General features: G+C 23.5%; 7 protein-coding genes across 8 annotated transcripts in view; 4 read left to right on the forward strand and 3 right to left on the reverse strand.

Annotated features, from left to right (window-relative positions):
• The window catches only part of LOC129606595 (protein vein), a 180,458-nt gene extending 171,153 nt beyond the window's left edge, over positions 1 to 9,305 (forward strand). The window contains exons 7-8 of the mRNA XM_055516987.1: positions 238 to 296; positions 8,936 to 9,305. Coding sequence (XP_055372962.1) covers positions 238 to 296; positions 8,936 to 9,048 — 172 coding nt within the window. The 3' untranslated portion in view covers positions 9,049 to 9,305. The remainder of the gene's footprint in view (positions 1 to 237; positions 297 to 8,935) is intronic.
• Positions 9,306 to 10,414: 1,109 nt separating this feature from the next.
• On the reverse strand, positions 10,415 to 13,247 carry LOC129606584 (uncharacterized). 2 transcript variants are annotated; one of them, XM_055516971.1, is made up of 4 exons: positions 13,039 to 13,247; positions 12,813 to 12,861; positions 11,771 to 12,690; positions 10,415 to 11,708 (listed from the first exon to the last, which is right to left on the reverse strand). In XM_055516971.1, exons 2-4 carry the CDS (start codon positions 12,854 to 12,856, stop codon positions 10,666 to 10,668), a joined length of 2,007 nt encoding a protein of 668 aa, XP_055372946.1. In that variant the 5' UTR covers positions 12,857 to 12,861; positions 13,039 to 13,247; the 3' UTR covers positions 10,415 to 10,665. The 2 variants fall into 2 exon arrangements, with proteins under 2 accessions (XP_055372946.1, XP_055372945.1); XM_055516970.1 differs by having other exon boundaries at positions 11,771 to 12,693.
• A 759-nt stretch (positions 13,248 to 14,006) lies between these two features.
• Positions 14,007 to 17,817, forward strand: LOC129606568 (regulator of nonsense transcripts 1 homolog). Its single transcript, XM_055516944.1, has one exon. The coding sequence runs from the start codon at positions 14,081 to 14,083 to the stop codon at positions 17,354 to 17,356; it is 3,276 nt and encodes a 1,091-aa protein (XP_055372919.1). The 5' UTR covers positions 14,007 to 14,080; the 3' UTR covers positions 17,357 to 17,817.
• A 547-nt stretch (positions 17,818 to 18,364) lies between these two features.
• Positions 18,365 to 19,437, forward strand: LOC129606602 (mitotic spindle assembly checkpoint protein MAD2A). Its single transcript, XM_055516996.1, has 3 exons — positions 18,365 to 18,488; positions 18,548 to 18,694; positions 18,895 to 19,437. The coding sequence occupies exons 1-3, from the start codon at positions 18,407 to 18,409 to the stop codon at positions 19,296 to 19,298; spliced, it is 633 nt and encodes a 210-aa protein (XP_055372971.1). The 5' UTR covers positions 18,365 to 18,406; the 3' UTR covers positions 19,299 to 19,437.
• Positions 19,296 to 20,348, reverse strand: LOC129606601 (uracil phosphoribosyltransferase homolog). Its single transcript, XM_055516995.1, has 4 exons — positions 20,123 to 20,348; positions 19,992 to 20,067; positions 19,655 to 19,939; positions 19,296 to 19,599 (listed from the first exon to the last, which is right to left on the reverse strand). Exons 1-4 carry the CDS (start codon positions 20,233 to 20,235, stop codon positions 19,417 to 19,419), a joined length of 657 nt encoding a protein of 218 aa, XP_055372970.1. The 5' UTR covers positions 20,236 to 20,348; the 3' UTR covers positions 19,296 to 19,416.
• Positions 20,349 to 20,945: 597 nt separating this feature from the next.
• Positions 20,946 to 23,366, forward strand: LOC129606585 (protein ecdysoneless). Its single transcript, XM_055516972.1, has 3 exons — positions 20,946 to 21,262; positions 21,332 to 21,537; positions 21,611 to 23,366. Exons 1-3 carry the CDS (start codon positions 21,022 to 21,024, stop codon positions 23,147 to 23,149), a joined length of 1,986 nt encoding a protein of 661 aa, XP_055372947.1. The 5' UTR covers positions 20,946 to 21,021; the 3' UTR covers positions 23,150 to 23,366.
• A 675-nt stretch (positions 23,367 to 24,041) lies between these two features.
• Positions 24,042 to 25,441, reverse strand: LOC129606596 (tektin-1). Its single transcript, XM_055516989.1, has 3 exons — positions 25,302 to 25,441; positions 24,721 to 25,236; positions 24,042 to 24,651 (listed from the first exon to the last, which is right to left on the reverse strand). The coding sequence occupies exons 1-3, from the start codon at positions 25,439 to 25,441 to the stop codon at positions 24,072 to 24,074; spliced, it is 1,236 nt and encodes a 411-aa protein (XP_055372964.1). The 3' UTR covers positions 24,042 to 24,071.
• Between the last annotated feature and the right edge of the window lie 1,256 nt (positions 25,442 to 26,697).

Consider the following 26,697-nt stretch of genomic DNA (forward strand, 5'->3'; position numbering starts at 1 on the left):
TAAGTTCATAGTTTAAATTTTCTTATAAAATTATTCAATGACCATACTGAAAAATTTAGAGCAATTAAGAGCAGATGTACCGAATTTGCTGAAATTTTGACAGAAACATAGTTTTTCTTAACCTGTAAACATAAAATGTTTATACTTCAAAACTGTTATAATATTATTCATAATATTAAACATTTATATTTTAATTTAATGATTAATATTTTTTAATTTAAATATTTTATTTTTAAGATGTCCTGATGGCTTTTACGGTGATAGATGTCAAGAGAAACAATGGAATGAAACACCTAGTACGTACAACAATAAACCAGAATGTGACGATGAAAAATACTTAGGAAGTTTTTATTGTTAAAAGTTATTTTTCTATAGCATCAAAATAATCTACATAATATATATATATATATATATATATACATATTACTAAATTGCATTTTTGCTTTTATATTTATTATAATCAAAATATTTTTTATATAAAATGTATTAATTATAATATTATAATATGTATGTATATATGTATAAAAGGAATTTACAATACAAGATTTTCTTTAATTATTTTTGAAAGATTAAAAAATTTAAATGATGAGATTATAATTATACTATTAAATAGAAATATTTACACTTGTTTTCAATATGGTTTTAACCATACTGTGTAATTTAAATTAAAATCATGCAAAAAATTTCACACAAATACAAATTGAATCAGCAACAAAAACGATCAATTAAAATGGAAAATATTAATTATGAAATTTAAAAATTATAAAAATTTTATAATTAAGTGAATTATGCCGTTGTGTATAACAGTTAATAGAGCTATACAAAAGATAATTTTTGTAATTACACAAAGAACTGTTAGCGCTCTTCAAAAAATATTTTAATATAAAATAATTAAATACATAATTACAAAAATAATTTTCTGTATATAGCACTATAAACTACATATCGCTATTATATGAAATATTACATAATGAAATTAATAAATAATTCACATTTATTATATATACACTCGTATATAAAAAAAAATATTTCTATTTACTTGAAAACTTCCTGATTTATAACCCGAATATTCCTTATACATATTGAAAAATACTTCTTGTTATATACTTTAAATTATTACAATATTATTTACTTTAAATTTATTTTAAAACTTTAAATTTCCTTATGTGTTATACAATATTAAAAATTTATTGTTAACATTAATTAATCGATCAATTGGCACGACCTAATGTATATAATTTTAGTTATATACCAAAGATAATTCAAGCAAGGAATATAAAATCTTCAAACTATTTTTTCTTTTCAATAAATTTCAAGATAAAGAACAAAATTAAATATAAATGTATTAATATTCTCAACTAATCTTATTATATAATTAATTTGAAAAAATTAGACCCTTAAAATTCTCATGTAAAAGTTTACATTATTGTTTACATCATATTTACTTTTTACTTACATTTTCAATTATGAAATTATTTATTTTTAATTAATTTTATTCTATATTTATATAGGGTCTAAAAAAAATACATTAAATTGAAATAAGATCAAATAATTTCTTTTTATACATATTTAATCTGATTTTATGGTTAAATTTTATTTTATAACAATATTTCTTCAATAAACTTTAAATTTTAGTAACCATATTACAAATTTTATAATGTGCAGTAAATCGTAAAATAAAATTATGGTACAAGTGTACTTAATAAGTAAACAATTATATTGTTATTAAAAAAAAAACCCTAATTCAATATTTAATTTCCTTTTTTTTAATAATTATATGTACACAAAAAAGTAATAACAATATACACTTACTATATATACATACATATATAGGTATTAGAAATCTAATTAAAAAATAAAATTGTTTTAATTTTCATCGATTGTTTCTTTCATTTTTTTTTATAATATTAATTATTTTTACATCATCAATTTTTTTCAATTAAAAACATTCCATACATTAAAAAATATTTTAAAAATTATAAAAAAACAAAAATATTTATATAAATATACTTTTATAAAAAATATAATACTTGTGTATAAAATTTTTTGTTATTAATTTATTTTTATTATCAAAAAAAAAAAAACAAAAATAGAGGTGCTATAGAAAAATGTTAAACTTTTTCGATAAAAACATCCTAATATATTTTTCTTCTTTTTACATTATTTTTATGTATAAGAAAAGTTTGCATTAATAATAATAATTAAATAAAAGAAAATAATACAATAAAGATCATTATTTGTTTTTATTTTATATATAAATTTTTTTATTAATATTTATTTATGCTTTTCTCTTTATTAAATAATTATATATTTATATACTTCCATTATAATAATATTAAATTATAATATATGAGATAAATATATAATTATATATGAATATTAAATTAAAGAAAAAAAAATCCGTTTTTAATTATCCCTTTCTTTTTAATAATTTATTTTTTATTTTGAATTTAATTAGAACTAGAATATATAAGTATAAATATAATATTATATAAAAAATATTAAAATAAAAATTTTATTTTATTTTAAAATGATCTTTTGCATTATTTTCTTTTTCTTTTCATTTTAATTTCTATTTATATTATTTATTTATTATTATTAAGTAAAATAAACGCGAATTGAAACACACACACAAAACATACAAAAAAAAAATAATATGCGAAAAATAATTGATTATAATTTAAAAAAAAAAAAAACAAAAAATTTAATTAAAAAGAAAATCAAAATGGTTATAGTGAAAATCGTTATTGTTATTATAATTCTATAATTATTTCTTAATTATTCAATATACAAATTAAAATCTCATATTTTCATAATAAATTTTAAAAACAAATAAATAATTTCAAATTTTATTGAAAACATTAAGCTCATACAAAATGAATACTTCACTTAAATTCTATAATTAGTGAGTTCCAAAAATTTGTTTCAAATTCTAATTACATAATTTTATTATAAATTTATTATAAATTTATACAATTTTAGCTATTAACAATTAAAATATATATTATACAAGGTTATATTTTGATTCAGATTGATTTGTTTGAATTTTTCTTTTAATAACACTAGTCTACTTGCAACTTTTCAATTAAAATTTCAACACATTCTAAAAATTCAATGCTGCTCAAATTAAATTTCCATTCTAATTCTGGATTTGACTATGAATTCATTATTAATATATACTTTAACGATACATCCACATAACCATTTTAAATGCACTGAAAAAATTGGTATATTCTAAAAATAAAACAAAAAAAAAAAAAATAACAAATAAATATAAAAATAAATAAAAAAATAATAAGGTATATTTCATGTTTATTTTAAAATTTAATTAAATTTTTATTAAATTTTTGTACTTGTAAGCTGTATATAATTTTAAAATAAAAACTATATAATATATAATTAATATATACATGTATATATATATATATATTATTTATTAATGTACCAATAAATCAAGACAAAAAAAAATTTTGCAAGTTTAAAAATTATTTTTTAAATAATTTTTTTTTTACACTTACCTAATAATTTAAATGAAATAGAAATTTTAAAATCAACAAACTAAAAACAAAAAAAAAAAAACAGAAAAATAAAACTATTATTAACTAAAAAGAAAAAAATTATTAATTCTTTATTATTTATTTATATAAAATCAAATGAATCTTTAAAAACAAAAAAAAATCTGTAGTAATTAAATATTTAAATGGAAAGATAAAACATAAAATAAAAACGAAAAAAAATTAATTAACAAAATGTTTAACATTAATATTATATTTTTTTTAATGAAATTTTTTTTTTGTATTATATTTTATATATTATATTAAAAAAAAAAAAAACTTTTATTAATTATAAATAATAAATAATTTTTATTGTCATATTTTGTTGTTCATATCTTTTTTTATTCTTTCATTTACCAGAAATTTTCTTTTTCTTTTTCAAAATATTTTTGATCTCCGCAATAACTACCAAATAAAATTGTCTTATTATATAAATTTTGTTCTTAAAAATAATTTTTAAAACAATATACAGTTTACACATTTCATAAGAAAATTATTTCATTAAAAAAATTTCATTTATTACAAATAAAGGACTCCATAAATGCAAATGAATCAAGCAATTTTAAAAAAATTTTTAACGAAATAAATTTTTTTATTAATTTCAAAATTTCATATTTGTCTTATTTATTCTTATGACAAATATACTTAATCAACATATTTATTATATTAATATTTTAGAAAACATTAAATTTAAAATTAAACATCTAAATTTTAATAATAAAGTTTTAATTCACGAAATATTTAGAAAATATAAAAATAAAACATGACAAAGATGACAATTTTTTTTTTATTTTTTATAAATGTCATAACAATTTTTATATTAAATTTTTTATATTAAATTTTTTATATTAATTTTTATATCGTAAAATATTAAACATTTATTTATTAGACATTTAATGTTAAAGTACATACATATATAAAGAAAATAAAATGGGTAAAAACATTCAATACATTTTCATTAATAAATACATTTTTATTTTTCAATTTTAAATTTTAAAATTAAAATATGAAAACTGTTCTTTTTTCCTATATTTTTACTTTTAACAAAAGATTTATAAATTAATTATTTTTTTTTTTTTTCGAATTCAAAAAGAAAAATGAACACACAAAAACAAAATTAATAAATATTTTAAATAAAACTGATTAAAAATTAATTAAAATTAATAATTAAAAAAAAAATTATTGCAGTATTTTACAATTTTTTATTATAAATAATTTTAAATGACTATCGAATAAAATATCAAAAAAAGAAATAAAAATATTAAAAAAATTTATTGTTTTTTTTTTTTTGTAACACGTATATTTAAAAAAATATTTAATTATGAATTTTAAAATTTAGTACGAACTTTATTTAAAAAAAAAAACAATCTACTTAAATGAAGAATTAAAAAATAAAATTGTTGAAATATTTTTTTTTTCTTACTTTTAACTTGAATATTTTGAATGTTATTAGAAAGTAATAAATTATCCTATATTGACAGAAATTAATATTGGCTTTAATTTTATTCAATTCGACTTTAATATTATTTAAATTATTAATAAATATTTTATTATTAATTAAAAAACAAAATAAGAATTACAGAAAAAATATAAAAACGATTAAAAATTACAGAGAAATTTAATAATAGAATTTTATATTTTTTTTTTATTCAAGAAAATATTTTAAAAATACCAGTAATTAAATATATACATATATTTTTTTTTTTTTGTAAATAAAAACTAACAAATTTTGAAAAGCAATTTATTAATAAATAATAATTATAATAACAACATTAAAATGAAATAAAATAAAATTTCTTAAAAATTAAATTATTTATTTTATAATATTATAACAATATATATATATATATATATATATATAAAAAGTACCAAAACATTTTTATAAAAATACATCATTATTAACTTAATAATAAAACAAAAAAAAAAGTTTAAAATCAAACACTTTTTAAGCCAAAAATATTGTATTTAAAATAAAATGAAAAAAAAAAAACTTAAATAAAAAATTTGCAATAAAAAACACACTTTATTTTTATTTATTTCGAATACATTAATATGGAATTAAATTTCCATAAAAAAAAAAATTATTTATTATTTTTATTGTTCTTTTTTCTTAATTTTAGGTAATTTTTGAAACAATACATATAAAAAATCTAATGTTCAATTAAATTTTAAATTTTAGTTTAAAAAACTTTTATTTTAATATTTTTATTTTTATTTAATTATTTATTAATTAATTATCCTAATGTTATTTCAAAAATTAATTAAATAAATTTAGGTATATTATGTTTATGTTAGCAAAATCTTGTATTTAAAATAATAAAATAAAAATAAAAAATTAAATGTATATTTATATTTGTGTGATTTAATTATTCTTTTAAATTTAAATTATTACTCGTATTCTTCAAAAATTAAAAATTACAATATTATATTTTCAAAATTTTAAAATACTTATTTTGTTATAAATTTATTAATTTTAACTATATATTTTTTAATTTCCAAATAAAATCAAGATTTTGTAAAAAGGAAATTCTATGTATATGAAATTTAATTTTTGCTTATAATTTTTTTATAATTGAATTTAAATAATTGATGAATTATTTAATTCAATTATATATATTATATAAAAAATTAAAATACAAGTATATTATACAATGATTGCTTAAAACAACCAAATAAAATTATTGTATAGAATATTTATTTTTTTTCTTAAAAAAAAATTATTCTAAATTTTTTATGTTTTTCTGAAAATTTCAATTGTTTTGTTAAGTAATAAGAAAGTTAACTATATTATGTACTTAATTAACAAAAATTAATTAATTAAAATCTTATGTTGTTTCATATTTTTGTCAAGAAAACATAAAACTATTTAAAATTAGTTAAACTATCATTAAAATGTTAAAATTATGTACCAAAAAAAATAAAATTTTTTATTAATATAAATATTGAAATTTGAAAAAAAAAAAAATTGAAATATTATTAAAATAAATTATGAACAAATTTATTTAATTTTTGTATAGCAAAAAAATTTTATTTTCTGGTACCCGTATAATTATTTATAATTTCGAAATTTTTCATTTTTTTTTTTTTTAACATTAAAAATCTGGAAAAATTTTTAGTTTTATGAATTTACTATTACATTTATAATCATTCCACAAATGGATAAATATTTAATGCTTTGATTGAAGGGATATTTAGCAAAATTTAAAAAAAATATAAAAAAAAAAACAATTGGATAACTTTGATTATATTTTCTAAATTTTGAAACAAAAAAAAAAATACACTGAGGTAAGAATTAGAAATTATCGTAAAAAAAAAAAATAAAACAAAATTATAATTAAAATTTATACATAATTAGTATATTATTATATTTATACATATATTCTTAAAAAGTATTTTCCTAAAATGTGATTTTAAATTTTATGTATGGCTTGTTTTTTATGTACTTATTTACTAATAACTGTTGTAACATTAATTTTATATAATATGCTTAATATGTATATATTTTTAAAAAAAATATTAAATTTATATACATAATTTGCATAAAATAATATATGAAAACATATAAATGTCTGTATATCATAATAAAAATCCAATTATCCAAAATCAACAAAAATTTTAATAAAAAAAATTAATCAATCATTTTGTAAACGCGACGATAATAATTTAAAAAATTTTCTTTTTTTTTTTTCTTTTGGATTTTTATAATGACAATTAATATAATTTTAATAAATACCATAACAATTTATAATTAAATATGATTTGATTAATAATAATTTTCTTTTTTTAGTAAAATTTTTCACAAATTTTTTATCACTTAATATTCTAAAATAATTTTTTAAACAATTTTGTTTTTATATAATATTTTCATTAACAATTAATTTGTAAATGTTACATAAATTAAAAAAAAAAATAAAAGTTTTAATATTGTTGCAATAAATATAAATATTATTTATATTAATGTAATTAATTAAATTAAATTAAAAATCTTTTTTTCTTTTCCTAATCAATTTTGAACAATTTAAATATTAAATTTAAATATGAAATAAAAATAAATAAAAATAAAGTTGTTTCTACATATTATATAAAGGTATTTTTTATGCAAAATCTTAAATAATTTTTTACACTGATTTTAAAGCACAAATAATAACATTAATAATAATTTAGCTATATAAAATTAATAAATAATAAAGTTAAAAAAAAAAAAAAAAAAACAAAACATTTAAGAAAAGAAATTTTTGAAAAATAAAAATTCAACTTAAATAAATAAGAAATAATTATGAATAAAATTTTGAATACAATATTATATAAAGAATACTTTTCGAAATAAAAAAATATATAAATATAAATTACAATATTTAATAATAATATTTTAATTTTATTTTAATTTTTAATTTTATATTTGTTACATATTTTAATCAACATTAATTAATTAATTCAATTTGGTTACACCAATTTATAATCAAAACCATTTCATAAACTAAAATTCATTAAGAATCAAAGATTATACAAAATAAATATGTATTATTGACGAAATATCAGATTTTTCGAAGACATACTTGAACTTCATTTTCCTATTGAATAATTATATATGTTTTAAAAAATTTGTTTGATCCTGTTAAAAATTATAATTTTAAAAAATTATTAGTTCCATTTAAAATATTTCAATTTCCATTCAAAAAATTTATAACTAATTATTTATCTAATTTGGAGTACAAGAAAAAATAATGTTACACTTAAAGTGAATACAACTATTTTTTTTAAATCTGTTTAACATCTTGTAAAATTTTCATCTTTAAATAAAAAATCTTGAATTTAGATTTTTCATAATTTATCGTACTTATATCCGAAATAATAATTGAGACTAAATTTTCTGATTTTCGTCAAATAATTCATTTAATATTAATAAATACCATCAAAGAAACAAACATTTATGAATAAATTGATTATCATTAATTCACACTAAATACAACATTTTCATAAATATTTCAATTTTTTGTTTTTAACTTTAATATTTTGTTTGTTCAAATATCTTAGAAATTATTTGGGTTTTGAATTAATTTTAAAATATAATATAAAATTTTTATATAATGTAAAAGAATTTTTTTTTTAATTTGTACTCTATAATAATCACATTCTTAATATATTTTTAAAAAAATAATATAACACGTAATAATAAAAAATAAACTAACACTAAAATAGTGTAATTTTTAGTTTGTTATTATTATTTACATATTTGTTCTCATTTACTAACATTTAATGTTTTGTTTTTCTTTTAGTTGTTATAATTTTTATATACTTTATAATTTTAAATAAATTTTTATTTTTAGTAAAATTCTAATATTATATCTAATTCCATTTCATTTTTTCTTCCCCTTTTCCAGTTCCAACACCATATAATCCAGGATATTTAGCCGATGATACAGCAATTTTAGGATCTTTGACGATAAATAAAGAAAAAAAAATATTCTTTCACGACAGCACAAATTTTGATTAATGCATAATAAAATCTGATATAAAACTAAAAATATAAAAAATAAATATTTGAGCAAATAATTACAAAACAAAAATTAAATTGATTATAGATATCAAAATATAGAATTTACATTATTTTATATAAATTATATAAAATGTTAAGAGTAACTTTTTAAATACATGAATGTAAATTAACTTTATGAAAAAATATTAAATTAAACTCTTATGCAAATATAAATTAAAGATAATATGTATGTTTACCGAAAAATAAAATAGGAATAAATTAATTTTTTTTTTAAATTAATAAAATTAGTATTTAAATTCCTTAAGAAAAATTTATTTGAAAGTGTTTCTTACTTTTGATAAATGAATGAATTTAAAATATAGAAAAATTTTCGTCTAAAATCAATAAAAATATACACACACTTTTTTAACAATTAAATAAAATTTTTAGTGTAAAAATTTAAAGCTATATCCAAGTATTTTTTAAATATACATTATACATAATATGAAATTTTTAAACAGTGAAAAATTAAAAGTTCTGAGTCAACCTAATACTTTTTCTAAATAAATTCTAAGCACATTAATATTTAAATTCAACTAATTCGTAAGCAGATTTTTAAAATAAAACTAAAAGAAATTTGTTTACTTAATTCCAATGATTAATTTAAATTAAATTTGAATTTTTTTTTTATTATTATAAATAATGATAAAACTTTTATTTCAAGAATTGACGAAAATTGCCTTGTTTTCTAAAATAACTGGCTGTCTTTTGAATAATGCGATTTGATTTTTATTTAAAATGATTAATTATTACATTAATGTAACGAAAAATAAATATTCATTTTAATGATTTATAATTTAAACTTGAAAATGTTTAATATATTTTTTATTTTTATATCTTACATGATAAAATCTAGAAATAATAAAATTAAAAATAATTATTTTTAACTTATAATAATTATTAAAAAACTAACTTAAAAAGTTGTGAGTATTCATTATATTTGGTAACCAATATAAAAATTAAAAAAATTCTTCTTTAATTAATAATATTATAAATAATAAATTAATAATTACAAAAACAAAAAAAATATGAAAATATTTTCAAAAATTATTTCATTACTATTAAAAGAGTATATTATATAAGTAATAAGATAAATTGTACCATAATAGTTTAACACAGTTAAAAACAAAATTTTTCATTAAGTTTAATGATTTTTGTAAATATATTTATTTAGATAGAAATAAAAAAAAATATATATTAATTTGATTAACAAATAAAACCATTTCCATAGCTGTAATTAGAAGTTTTAATCAATATAGTAAATTTCCCTTAAAAACCTCTATGGACGTTTAAACGTTTAAATAAAAGCAAAATTTTAATTCTTATAAGTAATAAATTTTATTTATTCTAAATTATTTTACACACATGTACATGCTATCCAATATACATATGTATGTATGATTTCTTAAGTGCTTATATTCATTATATTATCTGACTAGCATCGTGTTTCATATATACATATACATATAAGTATGTATATATAAGTACTTTTCTAAATTTAAATTACTTATAAAGTTCAATTAATTTTAAAATAAAATCAGTTTTTAAAATAAATCACAAAATGAACAACTTTTTTCAATGACGCTTAAAATCTTCATAAAGTGTTGGTAATTCGGATTCAAGTCTCAATAATGTAACATATGTTTTAAGTTTCCAGTTTTTCCCATTTTCAGCTTCCTTATTAGTAAAAGTGGTATAATACGATACCAGTTCTTGACTTCCATCTTGATCGAGATCTGCGATTACTAAAGAATTTTCTTGATTATTCAAATCCGGCTGACAAATAATTTCTAATTTCTCATTTCGACAAAATTGTACAATGTTACTTTGACTAACATTTTCAATTCTAGTATCAGCTGAATTGAACACAATTAATACAACTTTTTCTTTTACCAGACGCATTTTATAATTAAGATATACGTTTGTTTTTTGTTTAGTTGTATTTGCTATACTACGTTCAGTTCTACTATTTTCTGATGGCAAATTGTAGGTTGAACGTTTGTCTATCAAATGATCAAATATATTATATTCATCAGCATAATTATCATATGAATTTTGTTGATAATTTTCGTTTCGTTTTTGGCGAGTTTGATAAGGCGGTGCTTCATTTAAGTATTTAGAATGATTTGGATTATGTTGACTCCATTCCCAAAACTTCATAACAAAACCGCAAAGTTCTGGATTTCCATTAACACCTTTAAAAGACCAATGAGCTGGAACCATTCCATACATTCTGGATCCATTAATAAAACCTATCACATGGTTTTTTCCATTTTTTTCGCTCCAAGTTACTGTCATATTACAATCATCTGGACATTTGCCCCGATTTTCTATAACCAATTCTTTGTTTTTGATAGTATAGATATTTCTCTGTGCTTCCGTATCTTTTCGCTGACCATACAACTTATGCTGTGAAATGGACTGTTCTTTTGTTATATTTTTCAGTTGTTTATTAGTTAACATTGAATATAATTTCAGTACAGACTTTGAACGCTGCTGCTCAGTCCCATTATTAATACAATTAAATGATACGATAGATTTGTCTTCTAAGTGAAATTTTCTAATATGCATACAATCAGATATTTTATGTCCCTCTCCAAAAGGAGCGCCAACCCTTCCTAAAAATACATATGTACACAATAAATTTAAACTATACAAATACAATTTAAAAAAGTTCTACCTGATATAATGCGAAGTAAATTACGCTTTCCATCTTCCTTATTAGTTGTTGCAAATAGTAAATCAAAAACTTTGTCTCCATCTAAATCCGGTAAAATCACCGGGAAATCTAAGACATCAACTTTTTTTGTTCCATTATCCCGGAAATTCCATAACCAAAATCCCCATACAGGATCAAATGCACCAAGCTGACCATATTCATCTAATACTAAACAATCAGGTTTTCCACTACGATTTATATCAATCAAAGTGCAATCTATAGCAACAGGCTCATTTTCCATTTCGTGATACCAAGAGATTTTCCCAGAATTTCCTATTAAAGAGACTATTCCGTTTCTTTTATGATTATTTGTTTGGAATTCTGCGAAAAATTTGTCTGATCTGTACATGAAAATTAAATTCCGCTCCCAACTTCGTAATCCATTAACTACATTAACCATCCCTTTTAATTCAAATTTGTCGTACGCATTACGCCAGTTATGTGTTTTTATACGATCCACTTGAGCAGGACAAGTTCCATTTTCATCGCATGGTATAACCCACAAAAATACGATAACTGTACCAAAACAAAGTATAAGTGATAAAATAAAGCATGTTTTTCGAATGGGACTCATTGGAGAATTTTTATCGTTTGAACCAAGAATAGCCACATTGTCGGCATCTGTTTGATTTCTTTCTTCGCCGTCTGAATTAAAACTAGTAAAATTTTGATTATGAAACTCTCCCATCCTCAAACAAGGGTGATAGTCAGAGTGTTGTAAAGGAGAAATATTAACTTGTAAAGTTCTCTGATTTAATTGTTGCTGCTGTTGAAATTGTTGTGATATTTGTTGTTGCTGATAGCGTAAATGATGCTGTGGTAAATTATGATGTGCAGAATTATGAATTTCTTCCTCACTTTCAGAATCTGTCATACCCTGGCTGCTTTAAAATAAAATTAATTTAATAACATTAATTCTCTTGCAAAATATACACACAATACATAATATACATCTATATATGTATGTATTAAGGTATGTATGTACACTATGTAGGTTAATTACCTCAAAGGAGCATATATTCCTTGTGGTGATTCGTTATTGAGCATTCTACCTAAAATAAAAATAAAAAATGAAATGGTTATCATTTTTTTAAGAGCCTGCAAGTAATTGTAACTGAGTAAAAACTTTATTACTTCTGTTTACGAATATTATATTCATACATATTATATTTATTTTACATATGTATGTACATATAAATATTTAATTCATATTCTCTAATAAAACTTACTTCAAGTTTGGAAATATTACGAACCCTTCAATCCTTTGCTGCATACCTTTTCAATTGATATTAAAATTGAATGTATTTTCTCAAATCTCAAATATTGAATAATTCCTTTTAAAATAGAAGAAAACTTACAAGCTAATTAAAAGACTTGATTAGATTTGCCTTTTAATCTTGAATATTGAACAATATACTGAACTTTTCCTTTTCATTATGACGTCAAAAATATTAGGTGCCTATGAAGAAAACCTCTGTTTCTTAAACATGTTAGGAAAATTAAAAAACTTAAAACTAAACACACACATGCTTTCTAATTTTAGACAAGTACATATTTTAGAAATTAATACAATATTACTACTACAATACTTAAAATTACGTAGTTACTAAAATTATTTAAATATATTTTTTGAATAATTTTGATCTTCATTTTGACATAGACCCGTCAATGTGGAAAAAGGTAATACAAAAAAGTGCAAGTTTTTTAATTTGAGTTTTTCTGATTACCACGCAAGAAATAAATACGCTATCACCAAATAGGTTTCCATGTTCATGAACTTAATCATTTAAAGATGTCATAAGTAAAACTGTGCAAGAAGAGTAGTAGCTTAGCATTTTTTTTAAATGATGTAGTCAAATGCAAAAGAAATGCAGACATGATTTTAAATGATTTGATTTATATTTTTGACATTTCATTGAACGTATTTTTTATTGTTAAATAAAAGATTTGACTCAAAATTAATTACACTATGTAGAGTATTAATACGTAAAATAATAATAATGAGTTATTAATTTTTTACTTATTCACTTTCCCATTTCAACAACGAAACACTATGAACGCATTTTTATTTAACATTATTGTGTCAAAATAAATAGTACTCTTTTAGTACAATTTGTAACAAAATAAACATATTCTCCACGTTGCTAGCTTAATACTTAATTGTCAAAACGGAGCTTATCAAATTTTCTACGTCAGTTGTGAATTCATGTTAATACCCGCAATTTTTCTTTATTTTCTTAATTTTAATTACGACTAAATAAAAAATTAAAAATGAGTACCGATACATATTCCGTTGATGCAGCTTTAACATTCCTTGAAGATGAGGATATAATGGCAGATACTCAAGCTTCTCAATTCGATTTTCAAGATTTTACACAACCATCACAAGGACAAACTCAAGATAATTTAAATGACTCTGGTAAAATGACGGATTTTAAATTGATTAGAAGTTCATTAAATGAGAATAAAGCTTTAGTCCCACCGGAAGACAATGATCTTCAATTTGAGGAGGAAGAGGATGAAACACAACTTGTTCAAGAATTACCTGCACATGCTTGTAAATATTGTGGTATTAATGATCCTGGAACAGTAGTCATGTGTAATATTTGTAAAAAGTGGTTTTGTAACGGACGTGGGGGGACATCAGCTTCTCACGTTGTTAATCATTTAGTACGTGCGAAACATCGTGAAGTCACCTTACATGCTGATGGCCCTTTAGGGGAAACCATTTTAGAATGTTATTCCTGTGGCGTTCGCAACGTTTTTGTTCTTGGCTTTATACCCGCAAAAGCAGATTCTGTTGTTGTACTTTTATGCAGACAACCATGTGCTGCGCAAAATTCACTTAAAGATATGAACTGGGAACAAGACCAATGGAAACCCTTAATTTCAGACCGATCCTTTCTGCCGTGGCTTGTAAAAATACCAACAGAACAAGAACAATTACGAGCTCGACAAATATCTGCCGCACAAATAAATAAACTGGAAGAGCTTTGGAAGGAAAATATTGAAGCAACATTTCAAGATTTGGAAAAACCAGGTATTGACAAAAACCCTTCTCAAGTTTTATTACGTTACGAAGATGGGTATCAATACCAGAAGACATTTGGACCCCTAGTGGGTCTTGAAGCTGAATATGACAAAAAATTAAAAGAATCCCAAACGCAAGAAAACATAGAAGTGCGGTGGGATGTTGGTTTAAACAAAAAAATAATTGCATATTTTACTTTGCCAAAAACAGACGGTGACATGAAATTAATGCATGGAGATGAACTTAATCTTCGTTATGCCGGAGAATTACATAAACCTTGGAGTAGTTTAGGTCAAGTTATAAAAATTCCTGACAACTATGGCGAAGATATTGGTCTTGAATTAAAAATTAGCCAACAAGTACCAATTGAATGTACATCAAATTTTGCCGTCGATTTTATTTGGAAAAGCACAGCATTTGATCGAATGCAAATGGCATTGAGGAAATTTGCAGTCGATGATAATTGCGTTTCTAATTTTATATACTCAAAATTACTTGGTCATGGTCGCCATGATGGAGCCGATGAAGTAACATTTAGAGGAAATATTCCAAAACATTTTAGTGCTCCAAACTTACCTGACTTGAACAGATCGCAAATATATGCTGTAAAACATGCAATTCAAAGACCACTGAGTTTGATTCAAGGCCCTCCCGGTACAGGAAAGACTGTTACCTCCGCAACAATTGTTTACCAACTTGTAAAAATGAGTGGTGGAACTGTTCTTGTTTGTGCTCCAAGTAATACGGCCGTAGATCAGTTGACCGAGAAAATTCATAGGACTAACTTAAAGGTGGTAAGAGTTTGTGCAAAATCTCGCGAAGCAATTGATAGTCCAGTTAGTTTTTTGGCATTACATAACCAAATAAGAAATATGGAAACAAATGTAGAATTGGTCAAGCTCCAACAACTTAAAGATGAAACGGGTGAATTAAGTTCTGCAGATGAAAAACGATATCGTACTTTGAAGAAAGCTGCTGAAAGGGAACTTCTGGATGCTGCAGATGTAATATGTGCTACTTGTGTAGGTGCCGGTGATCCTAGAATCAATCGAATCAAATTTACGTCAATTTTAATAGATGAAAGTATGCAATCTACCGAACCTGAATGTATGGTACCCATTGTTTTAGGGGCCAAACAATTAATATTAGTTGGTGATCATTGTCAATTAGGGCCAGTTGTAAGATGTAAAAAAGCTGCAAAAGCAGGCCTCTCCCAAAGTTTGTTTGAAAGGTTGGTAGTCCTGGGAATACGACCTTTTAGGTTAGAAGTACAATACCGCATGCACCCAGAATTGTCACAATTTCCATCAAATTTCTTCTATGAAGGTAGCTTGCAAAATGGGGTCTGCGCAGAAGATCGAAAACTGAGAGTAGCTTTCCCATGGCCACAAAAGGACAGACCAATGTTCTTCCTAGTAACGCAAGGTCAAGAGGAAATTGCTGGATCTGGAACATCGTTCCTGAATCGAACTGAAGCAGCAAATGTTGAAAAAATTACAACGAAATTCTTAAAAGTTGGAATTAAACCTGAGCAAATCGGTATTATTACACCCTATGATGGACAAAGAGCTTACTTAGTCCAATACATGCAGTATCAAGGAAGTTTGCACTCTAAATTATATCAAGAAATTGAAATTGCAAGTGTCGATGCTTTCCAAGGCAGAGAAAAAGACATAATTATAATGTCATGTGTAAGATCGAACGAACATCAAGGTATAGGATTTTTGAATGATCCACGTCGTCTAAATGTTGCCTTAACACGAGCTAAATATGGAATTATTATTGTTGGAAATCCCAAAGTTTTATCCAAACAACCTTTATGGAATCATTTATTAAACTTCTATAAAGATCGAAATGTACTTGTCGAGGGGTCACTAAATAACTTAAAGGAATCATTGATCCAATTTCAGAAACCTAAAAAAATTATTAATACCTTAAATCCAGGAACTCATTTCATGTTGAACTCGGTTTATGATGCCAAAGAAGTTCTTCAACCAGCATCTCTATATGATAAGAATAACGACGCTCTCAACCAATGTCGCAGAGGACTTCAGAACACATACATAAGTTACCCTCAAAATCATAACATGAACTTTGATATGCTAGCTAAAAACCATCATGACTCAATTAGTTTCATTTCTCCACAAAGAGCACAAGCAGCTATAAACAGTATGCCTATTCCAGTTGGTATGTTTATGAATATGAGTAATATGCCATCTCGGTTCTACAACAAGCATCATCAAGCGGTACAAGCAGTTAAACAAGGCAAAAAACCAGTAAGAAGTTCAGTTAAAAGCCAAGAAAAATCATCTTTACTAAATGCAAACAGCTATTGTACACCGCTTACACAAAATCAACAAAATATGACTCAACCAGGATATTTGTCACAACACTCAGAATTTTCCCAAATATCTCAAGCTGATGGAATGTTATCTCAAGATTCCAATTTTCAAGTTAACTTTGGTGATAAGATGAATTTAGATGTTTCAAATCCTAGAAGATTTTACCAGTCCTAGTGATAAAAAAATTCATAAAAAGAAAAAAAATCTGTCAGCGAATGCATAAAACCAAGTAACCATTTTATCACAACAACGATATGGACCAATGCATAGTCAGCATGTGTTTTATAAATGAAATGAAGAGAACAGCAAATTTATAAAAATAAGGGAAAAGTGCTAGATTTAGCTACTATTCGATGTAATAACTTTCACAAGATAATTAAAAAAATTTTTAATTATTGTGAAGGCATCTTGAATTTGCTGTATAATTTTGAGGAAGCTACCTATTTAGAGATAATAGCGCATTAATTTGCAGGCGACGTTAATTTCAAAAATGAAATATATATTTAATTTTTTTCTTCAGTTTTTTTTTTTTTATTTCAAAATTTTATGTAAACATATCGGTGGGAAATTTGGAATAAATATTCTAAATCTTTTTAAGTTTTGTGATTTAATAAATGCGCTTTTTATTTAATGTATTTATCTGCAATCGTTTATTATTAATATTTATTAATCTTTCCTTTTGTCTTCCCCGATTATAAGTAGTGGAAACAAAGTAAGTATTTATGTATACAAACACATTTTTCCAAAATGCCAATTTTGCGTCTTGGAAAATAAATTGTGACCACATTTGTGTCCATAAATTATTAAAAAAAATATATCCCTTTAACAAAAAGTTGAAATATCTAATTGCAGCTTTTGAATAAAACATTCTAGATAGAACCGGTCTACGAAGATTTTTGCTTGAATCCATGCTGGAACCTTTAATTTCAAAATTTAAATGCAATACGTATGTTCCTATTCTTGCAGATAATTTTTTCTCGTACTTATTTTTATGTGTAACCCCTCTTGTATACTTATTTTACGGGTGTGACCATAGCCTAAATTTCTCCTACACACACTTTGAAGTTTAATTTGTCAAGAAACTTTGAAATGTCAAAGTTTGAAAATAGAGTCTGGTTGCCATTTCTATTTGGTGTTTATAAACATACAAACATAATACATATTCAATAGACATTGAATAAACACTACGTTAATAATTTGAAAAAAATTGATTTAAAAAGAAAAATGTCAGCGGTTCAACAAGCAACTAAAACTTCTAATGCTATAACTCTGAAAGGTTCTTCGCAAATTATAGCAGAATATTTAAGTGAGTTTGCTGTTAATCTTTAAACAAATAATATTTTATCAATTTATAAATTTTTAAAGATTTTGGAATAAATTCAATTCTTTTTCAACGAGGAATATACCCGCCAGAAGGTTTTAGCAGCACCCAACAATATGGCTTGACAATATTTATGTCTAAGGATAAGAAAATAGAAGAATTTTTAAAAAGTGTTCTAAGTCAAGTTCAAGGTAAATTATAAATAGTAAAAAACTGTTTTTTTTTTTATAGAAATTTAGCTTTACAATTTGTAGTACATACATAATTTTCTTGTAATGTATACATAGATCTAATCCTTTGGGAAATTGATACATACATATAAAGACACGTATATATACGTACCTACTTCCCAAAACTTGTAATTTGATATAAAATTTAAAAAAAATTTCAGAGTGGTTATCCAAAAATTTATTAGAAAAAGTTTCCATGATTATAACAAATGTTCATACCAAAGAAGTTTTGGAATGTTGGGACTTTAAAGTACAATCCGATGCTACTGAACTAAAAGAAAATTCGGATCCAACAAATCCTACATCAAATAAGGACCTGAAACGAATCCAGAATGAAATAAGGGATGTCATGCGGCAAATTTCTGCAACAGTTAGTTATTTACCGCTTCTAGATTGCATTTGTTCGTTCGATATTCTTATATACACATTGAAAGATTGCACGATTCCAGAATCATGGAATGAAACTGAAGCAGTATTTATACAAAACTCTCAAGCAGTTCAGTTGAGATCATTTTCTACAGGCTTGCATAAAGTTGACACTATTGTTAACTATAAAATGTCGTAATCTAATCAAAAAAAATTTATTGAAATGTCTTACTTTTACAAATTATTATAATTATATAGCTTAAATAATAAAAACAAAATATAAATTAAAAATTGAAGAAATCGACATGGGTTTTCTTTTAATCAGTGCCAAAATATTTTTGACCGAAATGATTCGGTGCTATAGGATGGATTTCTGAAGTCAATATTTTCATTTGTGGAAATGCACTTACAACAGTTTTAGCAGCAGACGGTGTAGCAAATAGATTAGATAAAATTATACAACTCTCTGGAACTCCATGTTCTTTTAGTACATTGACCGCCTAAAATATTTCATAGAAGAATGAAAACTTGACAATTATTTATTTTACTATTTACTTGTAAAACTGTATTTCCAGTTGACATAATAGGATACATTAACAGTACTTGTCGCCTTGCTATATCATCTGGAAATCTTGCATAAACTACTCGTGCTACATGTGTATCTGCATCCGATTCGACTAAAATTTTTCCAATGCGAATGGATCTACAACAATCTCTTAAACCTTGTTCCATAGCTTCTCCGGATCTTATAATAGATACTCCACAATTTCCAGACCTGTATTTCAAACCTTCGTATAGTGCACCGGTTGGTGTTTCGACACAACAGTCCGAATAGGGTAACTAAAAATTTTTAATTAACAAAAAAAGTATGTTTTTACAATCTAAGTTTTACTTGATTTAAACTTTCTTCAATAACTAATCGAATAAGCCGGTCGGCATAAAATTTAAAATCGCTTCTGGATGTGTTTCTAAAAAAATATAATTTTAATAAATATTTATAGTATTACCCTTTAAAAAACTCACTTATCACGAATAATCGTTTGAAGTTCAACAACTTGCGGATTGCTATTCAAGATTTTTAAATTTGTACCGTATTCTGGGTCTGGTGGAGGAGAGCTGTTACTTCCACTTCCCATATTTGTTCGTTTTTTTATTTTCCTAACTTGGGTTTAAAAAAATTTTTTCCAGCAATGTTTTGTTTTGATTATGTACAAAAAAAAAAACGCGTTGCAAACTTTTATCAAGCATATGTAAAGAACATATGCTTGGCCAAATATGTCAATTGTTCTATTATGCTGTCAAAGTGTCATATCATATGGTAGCTGTTTTCGAGGTTATTCCATTGTGCATTAAATGAGTTCATGCCGATTGATTGATTGTCATGAGTGCAGCTATGATATTGATATTTTTTGACGAATGTCAGCAAAATTAATTCAACAATAATATGGTTTTAAAATTAATTTTGTTCCTCATATTTTTTTAATTACGGCTCTCTCTACATAAATATTGCTAAATGCTGTTAAAGTACATATTTAGAAAATTTTCTGATCCAAAATTTGAGTTAGGTTAGATTTTAGCTCTTTTAAATTATTTGCTTTAATTCTATAAAGCGTAATTTCAGTTATTTCAGTTAGCTTGTGTAAAATGTTCATGAATATACGAATATTATTATTGTTGCAAATGTTAAAGTCGTTCGGACACAGGTAAATGACACCGATATAAACGCAGCTTACGAGCAAAATCAGAACTGCAAAAGGGAAAATCATTGACCTTTAACATTTGTGGTAAAAGAATTCTAATAGATGTCGCTTCTTTTACATACATTTATTTAAAAATAAATGGATTTAGAAAAAGTCATAAAGACAAGAAGTGAATCAATCTAGCCTGCAGTGCAGTTGCACACACAAAGAATTTTGAAAAAAATGGTTGAATTAGTGCGTGAGGAAGATTTTGTGGAATATTTTTTATTTCCACAAATAAGTAATGGATTTAAAGATGCCGAAGATACTAGAAATTATCTGAATAATATTTTAAAAGAAATCAATTCTATAGCTGATTCAATTTCTCAGGAATACATTTGGCACAAAGATTCATTCCGTTTGAATATACGTACAGATGACAACGCTCAATTGTTGTTGACCCAGGAAGGAGATGAAATCAAACGTAAGACATTTATTAGTTGTAATGTTGTATTGAATATTAAAGTAAAGATTTGGCTAAAAATTATTGTAGAAAAGCTGCCGCCACATCTTTATGGAATATCGTATTATGGTGAAAATATTCAAGACGAATGGTTTATAGTGTATTTGCTGTCTGAAATTACAAAAAAAGTACCAGGAGTTATCGCTAGAGTTGTTGATTCAGATGGCGAATTTTTGTTAATTGAAGCGGCTGATGTTTTACCAAAATGGGCCAGCCCCGACACTTGTGAAGGAAGGGTAATTACGGGAAATATTAATTTCTTTGAACTTAATAATCTTTAAGTACATGTATTTTTCAATTCAAATTTAGGTATTTATCTTCAATGGTAAAATTCATGTTGTTCAAAATTCACCCTCTAATTCAAAATCTGCTCTCCCTTCATCGGTCGCTATTACCAAAATTTGGTCTAATCCAGCTTTGTATCAGGTTTCAACAGAAATTCAAAATGCTGTAGAAGAAAGATTTAAGGAATTCAAGGAAGAATCATTTAAGAATCTTTTTCATAACCAAATTGTTAGAGTTTCTATTGGTGTTGCAGCCTTACTTAAAGAAGATCCTTCACTAATTTCCTCAAGTGTCAGATCATTTTGTGAAAGAGATTCGCTAGACATGAAGGCATGTAAAGCGATGCGTTATTTTCCTCCTGAAGATCGCGTTAGAACTTCAATAAGGTTTACGAAATGTTTATATGCAATGCTAAGTCATTGTAATTATGTTCCAGATCAACGAATAGGTTGGCAACTTCCACCTTCCGGTACCAAAGAGTATAAAGAAGATTTGCTAGGAATAAAAATTGCATCTGGATTTGAAATTTTAGCTTCCCAGGGAAAAAAAGTAAGCAACAGTGAAGACATAGAAAACGAGAGCAATTGGAAAACCTATATTAACAACTTGAAGCGAAAAGGTTATTTTAAGGAATTCATAGAAAATTCACAGGATTACGTATCTTTGCTAAATGAAGCAAAACGTTTTTATAAAGAAAACAGGGATCAATTTAACTCTAGACCAAACGTGGGACAAAAAATATTGAAATTACTAAATAATATTGATGTGAACACAATGGAACAATTAAAAAAAGAAGAAAATAGTTTAAAAAAAAGTGACAGTGATGACTGGCTAAACATATCTTCCGAGGAGCTTAATGAAATGCTTATTAGCAAATATGGAATCAAAAAATTATACCAAGCAAATGGTAATATTAATGCTAACGAATTTACAAAAAATATTGGAGAATTTTTAGAAAAACGATCAGAATATGACGGAGTTGAAATAGAAACAGATAAAAACAAAGATGTTTCAAATAAAAATACATCTCCAAAGTCTTCTAAAAAAGTTGAAGAAAGTTCTTCAAGTTCTTCAAACAAACGGGACTCTAATCAAATAAACTTCGATCCTGATGCTTTTTCAACACATATTAAAAATTTTTTGGATTTTGTTATACCCGAAGATAATTGGGAATCGAATTCAGAAATGAGTGATTATGAAGACGAAGATGATTTGGAAAAAAATTTAGAAGATATGGTTAATGACAACGCGAAAGTAAATTTAGAATCATATTTTAAAAATTACACAGAACAAATGGACAAAGAATTAGCAAATACAAATGTTGGAAAAACTTTCAATACTTCCAAGCAACAAGATTCAAAAGATGATGATTTTGATGATATTGAATCATTTGAACCAATAGACATTAATGTTAATACATTAAAGAGTATGATGGATAGCTATAAATCACAAATTGGTGGTACTGGACCTGTTTCTACACTTTTAAATGCAATGGGTGTAGGAATTGAAAAAGCTGAAGAAACACAAAATAATTCAGCCGATTTGACTGAAACACAAGTTTAAAATTTGAAATGGACCATAATTTTTAATAATGCATTTAAAAACATATACGATATAAGTAAATTTAAAAATTTCGTTACCTTAAATACAATATGTATAAGCTTTTTAAATCATATCATGACTCAAAAGTATTTTAAAAAGTTATTATAGATTTATATTTTTGTTTTGCCCAGAGAATTTATCGATGTAGTTAAATTTGTTTACATTAAGTGAATAAATCTTCAAGAACTATAAAATCGTTGTTTAATTTTCAAAAATGCATTTTCAGAACACGGTACAAAAGTAGAATTGTATGATTGTATGATTGGCTTAATTGGAAAGATTGATTGCTTATTAATTTGCACTTAAAGCTTCATTCTTAAAATTTTTAATCTTTCTAAAGGAATTTATTTTGTTGTTAAGAGCAATTCTCAACTAAATTTTTAATATAAATAGTAAATTGTTATGGAATTAGGATTTTTTATTAAAAATATTTTTTAGCTTGTGAGTTTATTTATTAACTGATTCATTTGATTTGATTGGAATTACAAACGGTTTACTACTGCTAAATTTATCTAATTTGCAAATTTCATTTTCTTCAAATTTTAGCTAATGTGCTTTTAATTAAGTTTTATTTTGGTGATATTAACAGTGACGATTCCCTTTTAAATATAAACAATATTTCTAAATGTATAAGTATGTATAATAATACATGACCTTGTTTTTATAACTTTTGTTGCACTGATTTTTTTTTTCTAATTAAAAAGAATATTTTTTAAATCACTAATAGCATTGTAGTCGCATTTCAAACAGCTATTGCATAATCGCAGTTTTTTTTTATGTACAAGGTTTTTTAGAAATATGATTTTATGATTTTATTATAACAATTTTTTTTCTACATTTTGTAAAAGTGGGTTTGAGGCTTTAAATTAAATTTAAATTATGTTTATATTTGCCTATAAAGTAAATTTCTTCGTAATGTCATACAATTGACATCATCAATTTTAAGTGTATTCGTTTTTATATTGATTTCTTCTTCTTGCATTACTTGAGCTTGTAGCAAGTAACGAAGTGTAGCCTTATTTTCAAGCAATTTGTTATTCAATCTTCCTAATGTCGCCTTTAATGCTTGAAGTTCACTAAATAGAGATTCTTGTACATTATCTCTTGTCATTTCTAAACCAGGACGTTGGGCACGATTTCCTAGACGCATTTGACAAAGTGCCAAATATCCTTCTTTATCCGATATTTCTTTTTCCAATCTTTGAATATTTGATTGAATTTCCATTATATGTTTAAGGGTATCACTATGAGTATTTTCTAAATCTTCTTTAATTCTTCTAGTTTCTGCAATTCGTCGTTCAAATGCTTCATTAGTGCGATCACGTTGATTTTCTAAATCTTCAATAACTTGTTTAATTACAAGATCTATATAAGCTCTTAGTTCGGCAGCTGAATTTAATTCTTTTGCTGTATTCTCAATATTTTTATAAGTTTGATGTTGCCATTGCGGTAAAGTATATGCGCTTAAATAAAAAAATGGACATATAAGATTTTTTGAAAAAAATTATAAATTTTAAAAATTTTAAAAATACCATTTTTCTAATGGAGATTTGCCATGAAATACGCTTAATTGTTGTTGATTTTCTCTTAAAGATAAATTAGTTTCATCAATTCTCAATGATTTATCTTTTGCACTCAAATCACGATCTAATAGATAAAGAGTTGCTTTCAAACGCCTAATTTGTTCGTTAGTTTGATTTAATGTTTTTTCCAATAAAGCTTGACATCCATTTATTGTTCTTAATTCTTGTCGTAATTGTCGATCAGCTTCATCATCACAGAGATCAGTTCCAAGTCGACCTTCTCTAAATATAATACATTTTTGGCATATTGCCAGTGATGTTTCTCGACAAGTTTGTAAAGTTCTTAAAAGTCTATTTCGATATGTTTTTAAAGCATCTTCTTCTTCCAAACCAGTTCTTTTTTGTTGATTAAGTTCATCAACAAGATATTTAATTTCGGTTGTTCTTTCATGCAAACTATGATCAACTTCTCTTTTCCAAGTTTCAGTTGTATCACGAACTTCATCAACCATTCGACGTGACTCTCTTATAATTTGAAAAAAAAAATTTTTTTGAATGAAAAATTATTTTTTTGATCTATAAATACTCACTCTAAAACTCTTTCAGCATTCCTTTGCTGATTTTCTGACATTTCAAATTTTGATCGATTATTAAATTCCCAATCAGAATCAGAATATTTAGGAGGAGCTCTTGAAATAATTTCAGTATGGCATTCATTATCCATTCCCATACTATTTCTAGATCTGTTAAACTTATACATTTTATTGGATTTTCTCTTAATTTCTTAGTATAATAATAATAATTAATTTTCAATTGTAATTCCTTTTTGAAAATGCTAAAATGAATTCAATATTTTTGATAGGCATAAATTATTTGAAATAAATTGTAAAATTTAATTTATAAAAAATATGAAAAATTAAAAATCATAAAATTTTTTTGTTAACAAACTCTCAAACCAAACTTTTACGTTTGAAAAATTTTTTGGATGTGAGAATATTTTCGTTATAAGAATATTAATAAATTCCTTTATTAAATTAAATCGATTTATTGAACTAATTTTATGTGGTTGCCTGGGTTTCATGTTGTATTTCCTGATTTGGTTAAATTGAAAATTTTAAGATATGAAAATCTTACTGTTAACAGTATTTACATTATCTAACGAATAACAAAATGCCTGCATATAGTTACATACTACACATTTCATAAATTCACACTGCTTTGGCATAATAAAATGTTACTGAAAATAATGTCTTATTGCCTTATTAATTTTTCATCATGGTGTTTGTTAATTTTTTAATAGGCTTTCCAATATGCATTTTTAAAATTATTTAGATTTATTTGAGTATTCAAATTTAATTAGATTTAATTTAGTTATTTTAATAATTAAAGCGGTGGTATTGTAAAAATTGACAAATTTAATTAACGCATATTTTAATATTACATTTGCCTCTTCTTTCCAAAATATCTTTCAATATCACATATTTTAGAATTATTTGCTCAAAAATATATTCATAATATATTTTTGAACAAATAACACTAAAATTAAAAAATGTATATGGATGTATGTATGTAGTTCTAAAATAAAATAAGAACATCTCCATTATATGGCTGGGTACTGTTTGCGTGACTACATTTTTGCAAAATATCTTGAATTTTTCATCAAATTAGGTCAATATTTAACAAATATTATGGTAAAAATAAATAGAAATCAATTAATAGTACAACTAGAAAATAGTTTACATACACATAATTATTAGAATTTGTACATACATACATATATATTTTTACTATTCAGTTATTTAGGTTGATTTCAAGGTCCCTAAAAAAAAGTTCTTATAATATTGTACTAAATATATTAGTTATTCATATTTTCTAAGACTATAAGGCTAAAATTAAAATAAAAACTGGTTGATGTCAAAATTATTTATTTATGCTCTTCCTTTATATTTAGAAACACTCTTCTTTGTAAATATAGGAAATATTGGT

This window comes from Condylostylus longicornis, unplaced genomic scaffold (assembly GCF_029603195.1).
Source record: "Condylostylus longicornis isolate FDR11 unplaced genomic scaffold, ASM2960319v2 ptg000019l, whole genome shotgun sequence".
In the NCBI taxonomy this organism is placed as follows: Eukaryota; Metazoa; Arthropoda; class Insecta; order Diptera; family Dolichopodidae; genus Condylostylus; species Condylostylus longicornis.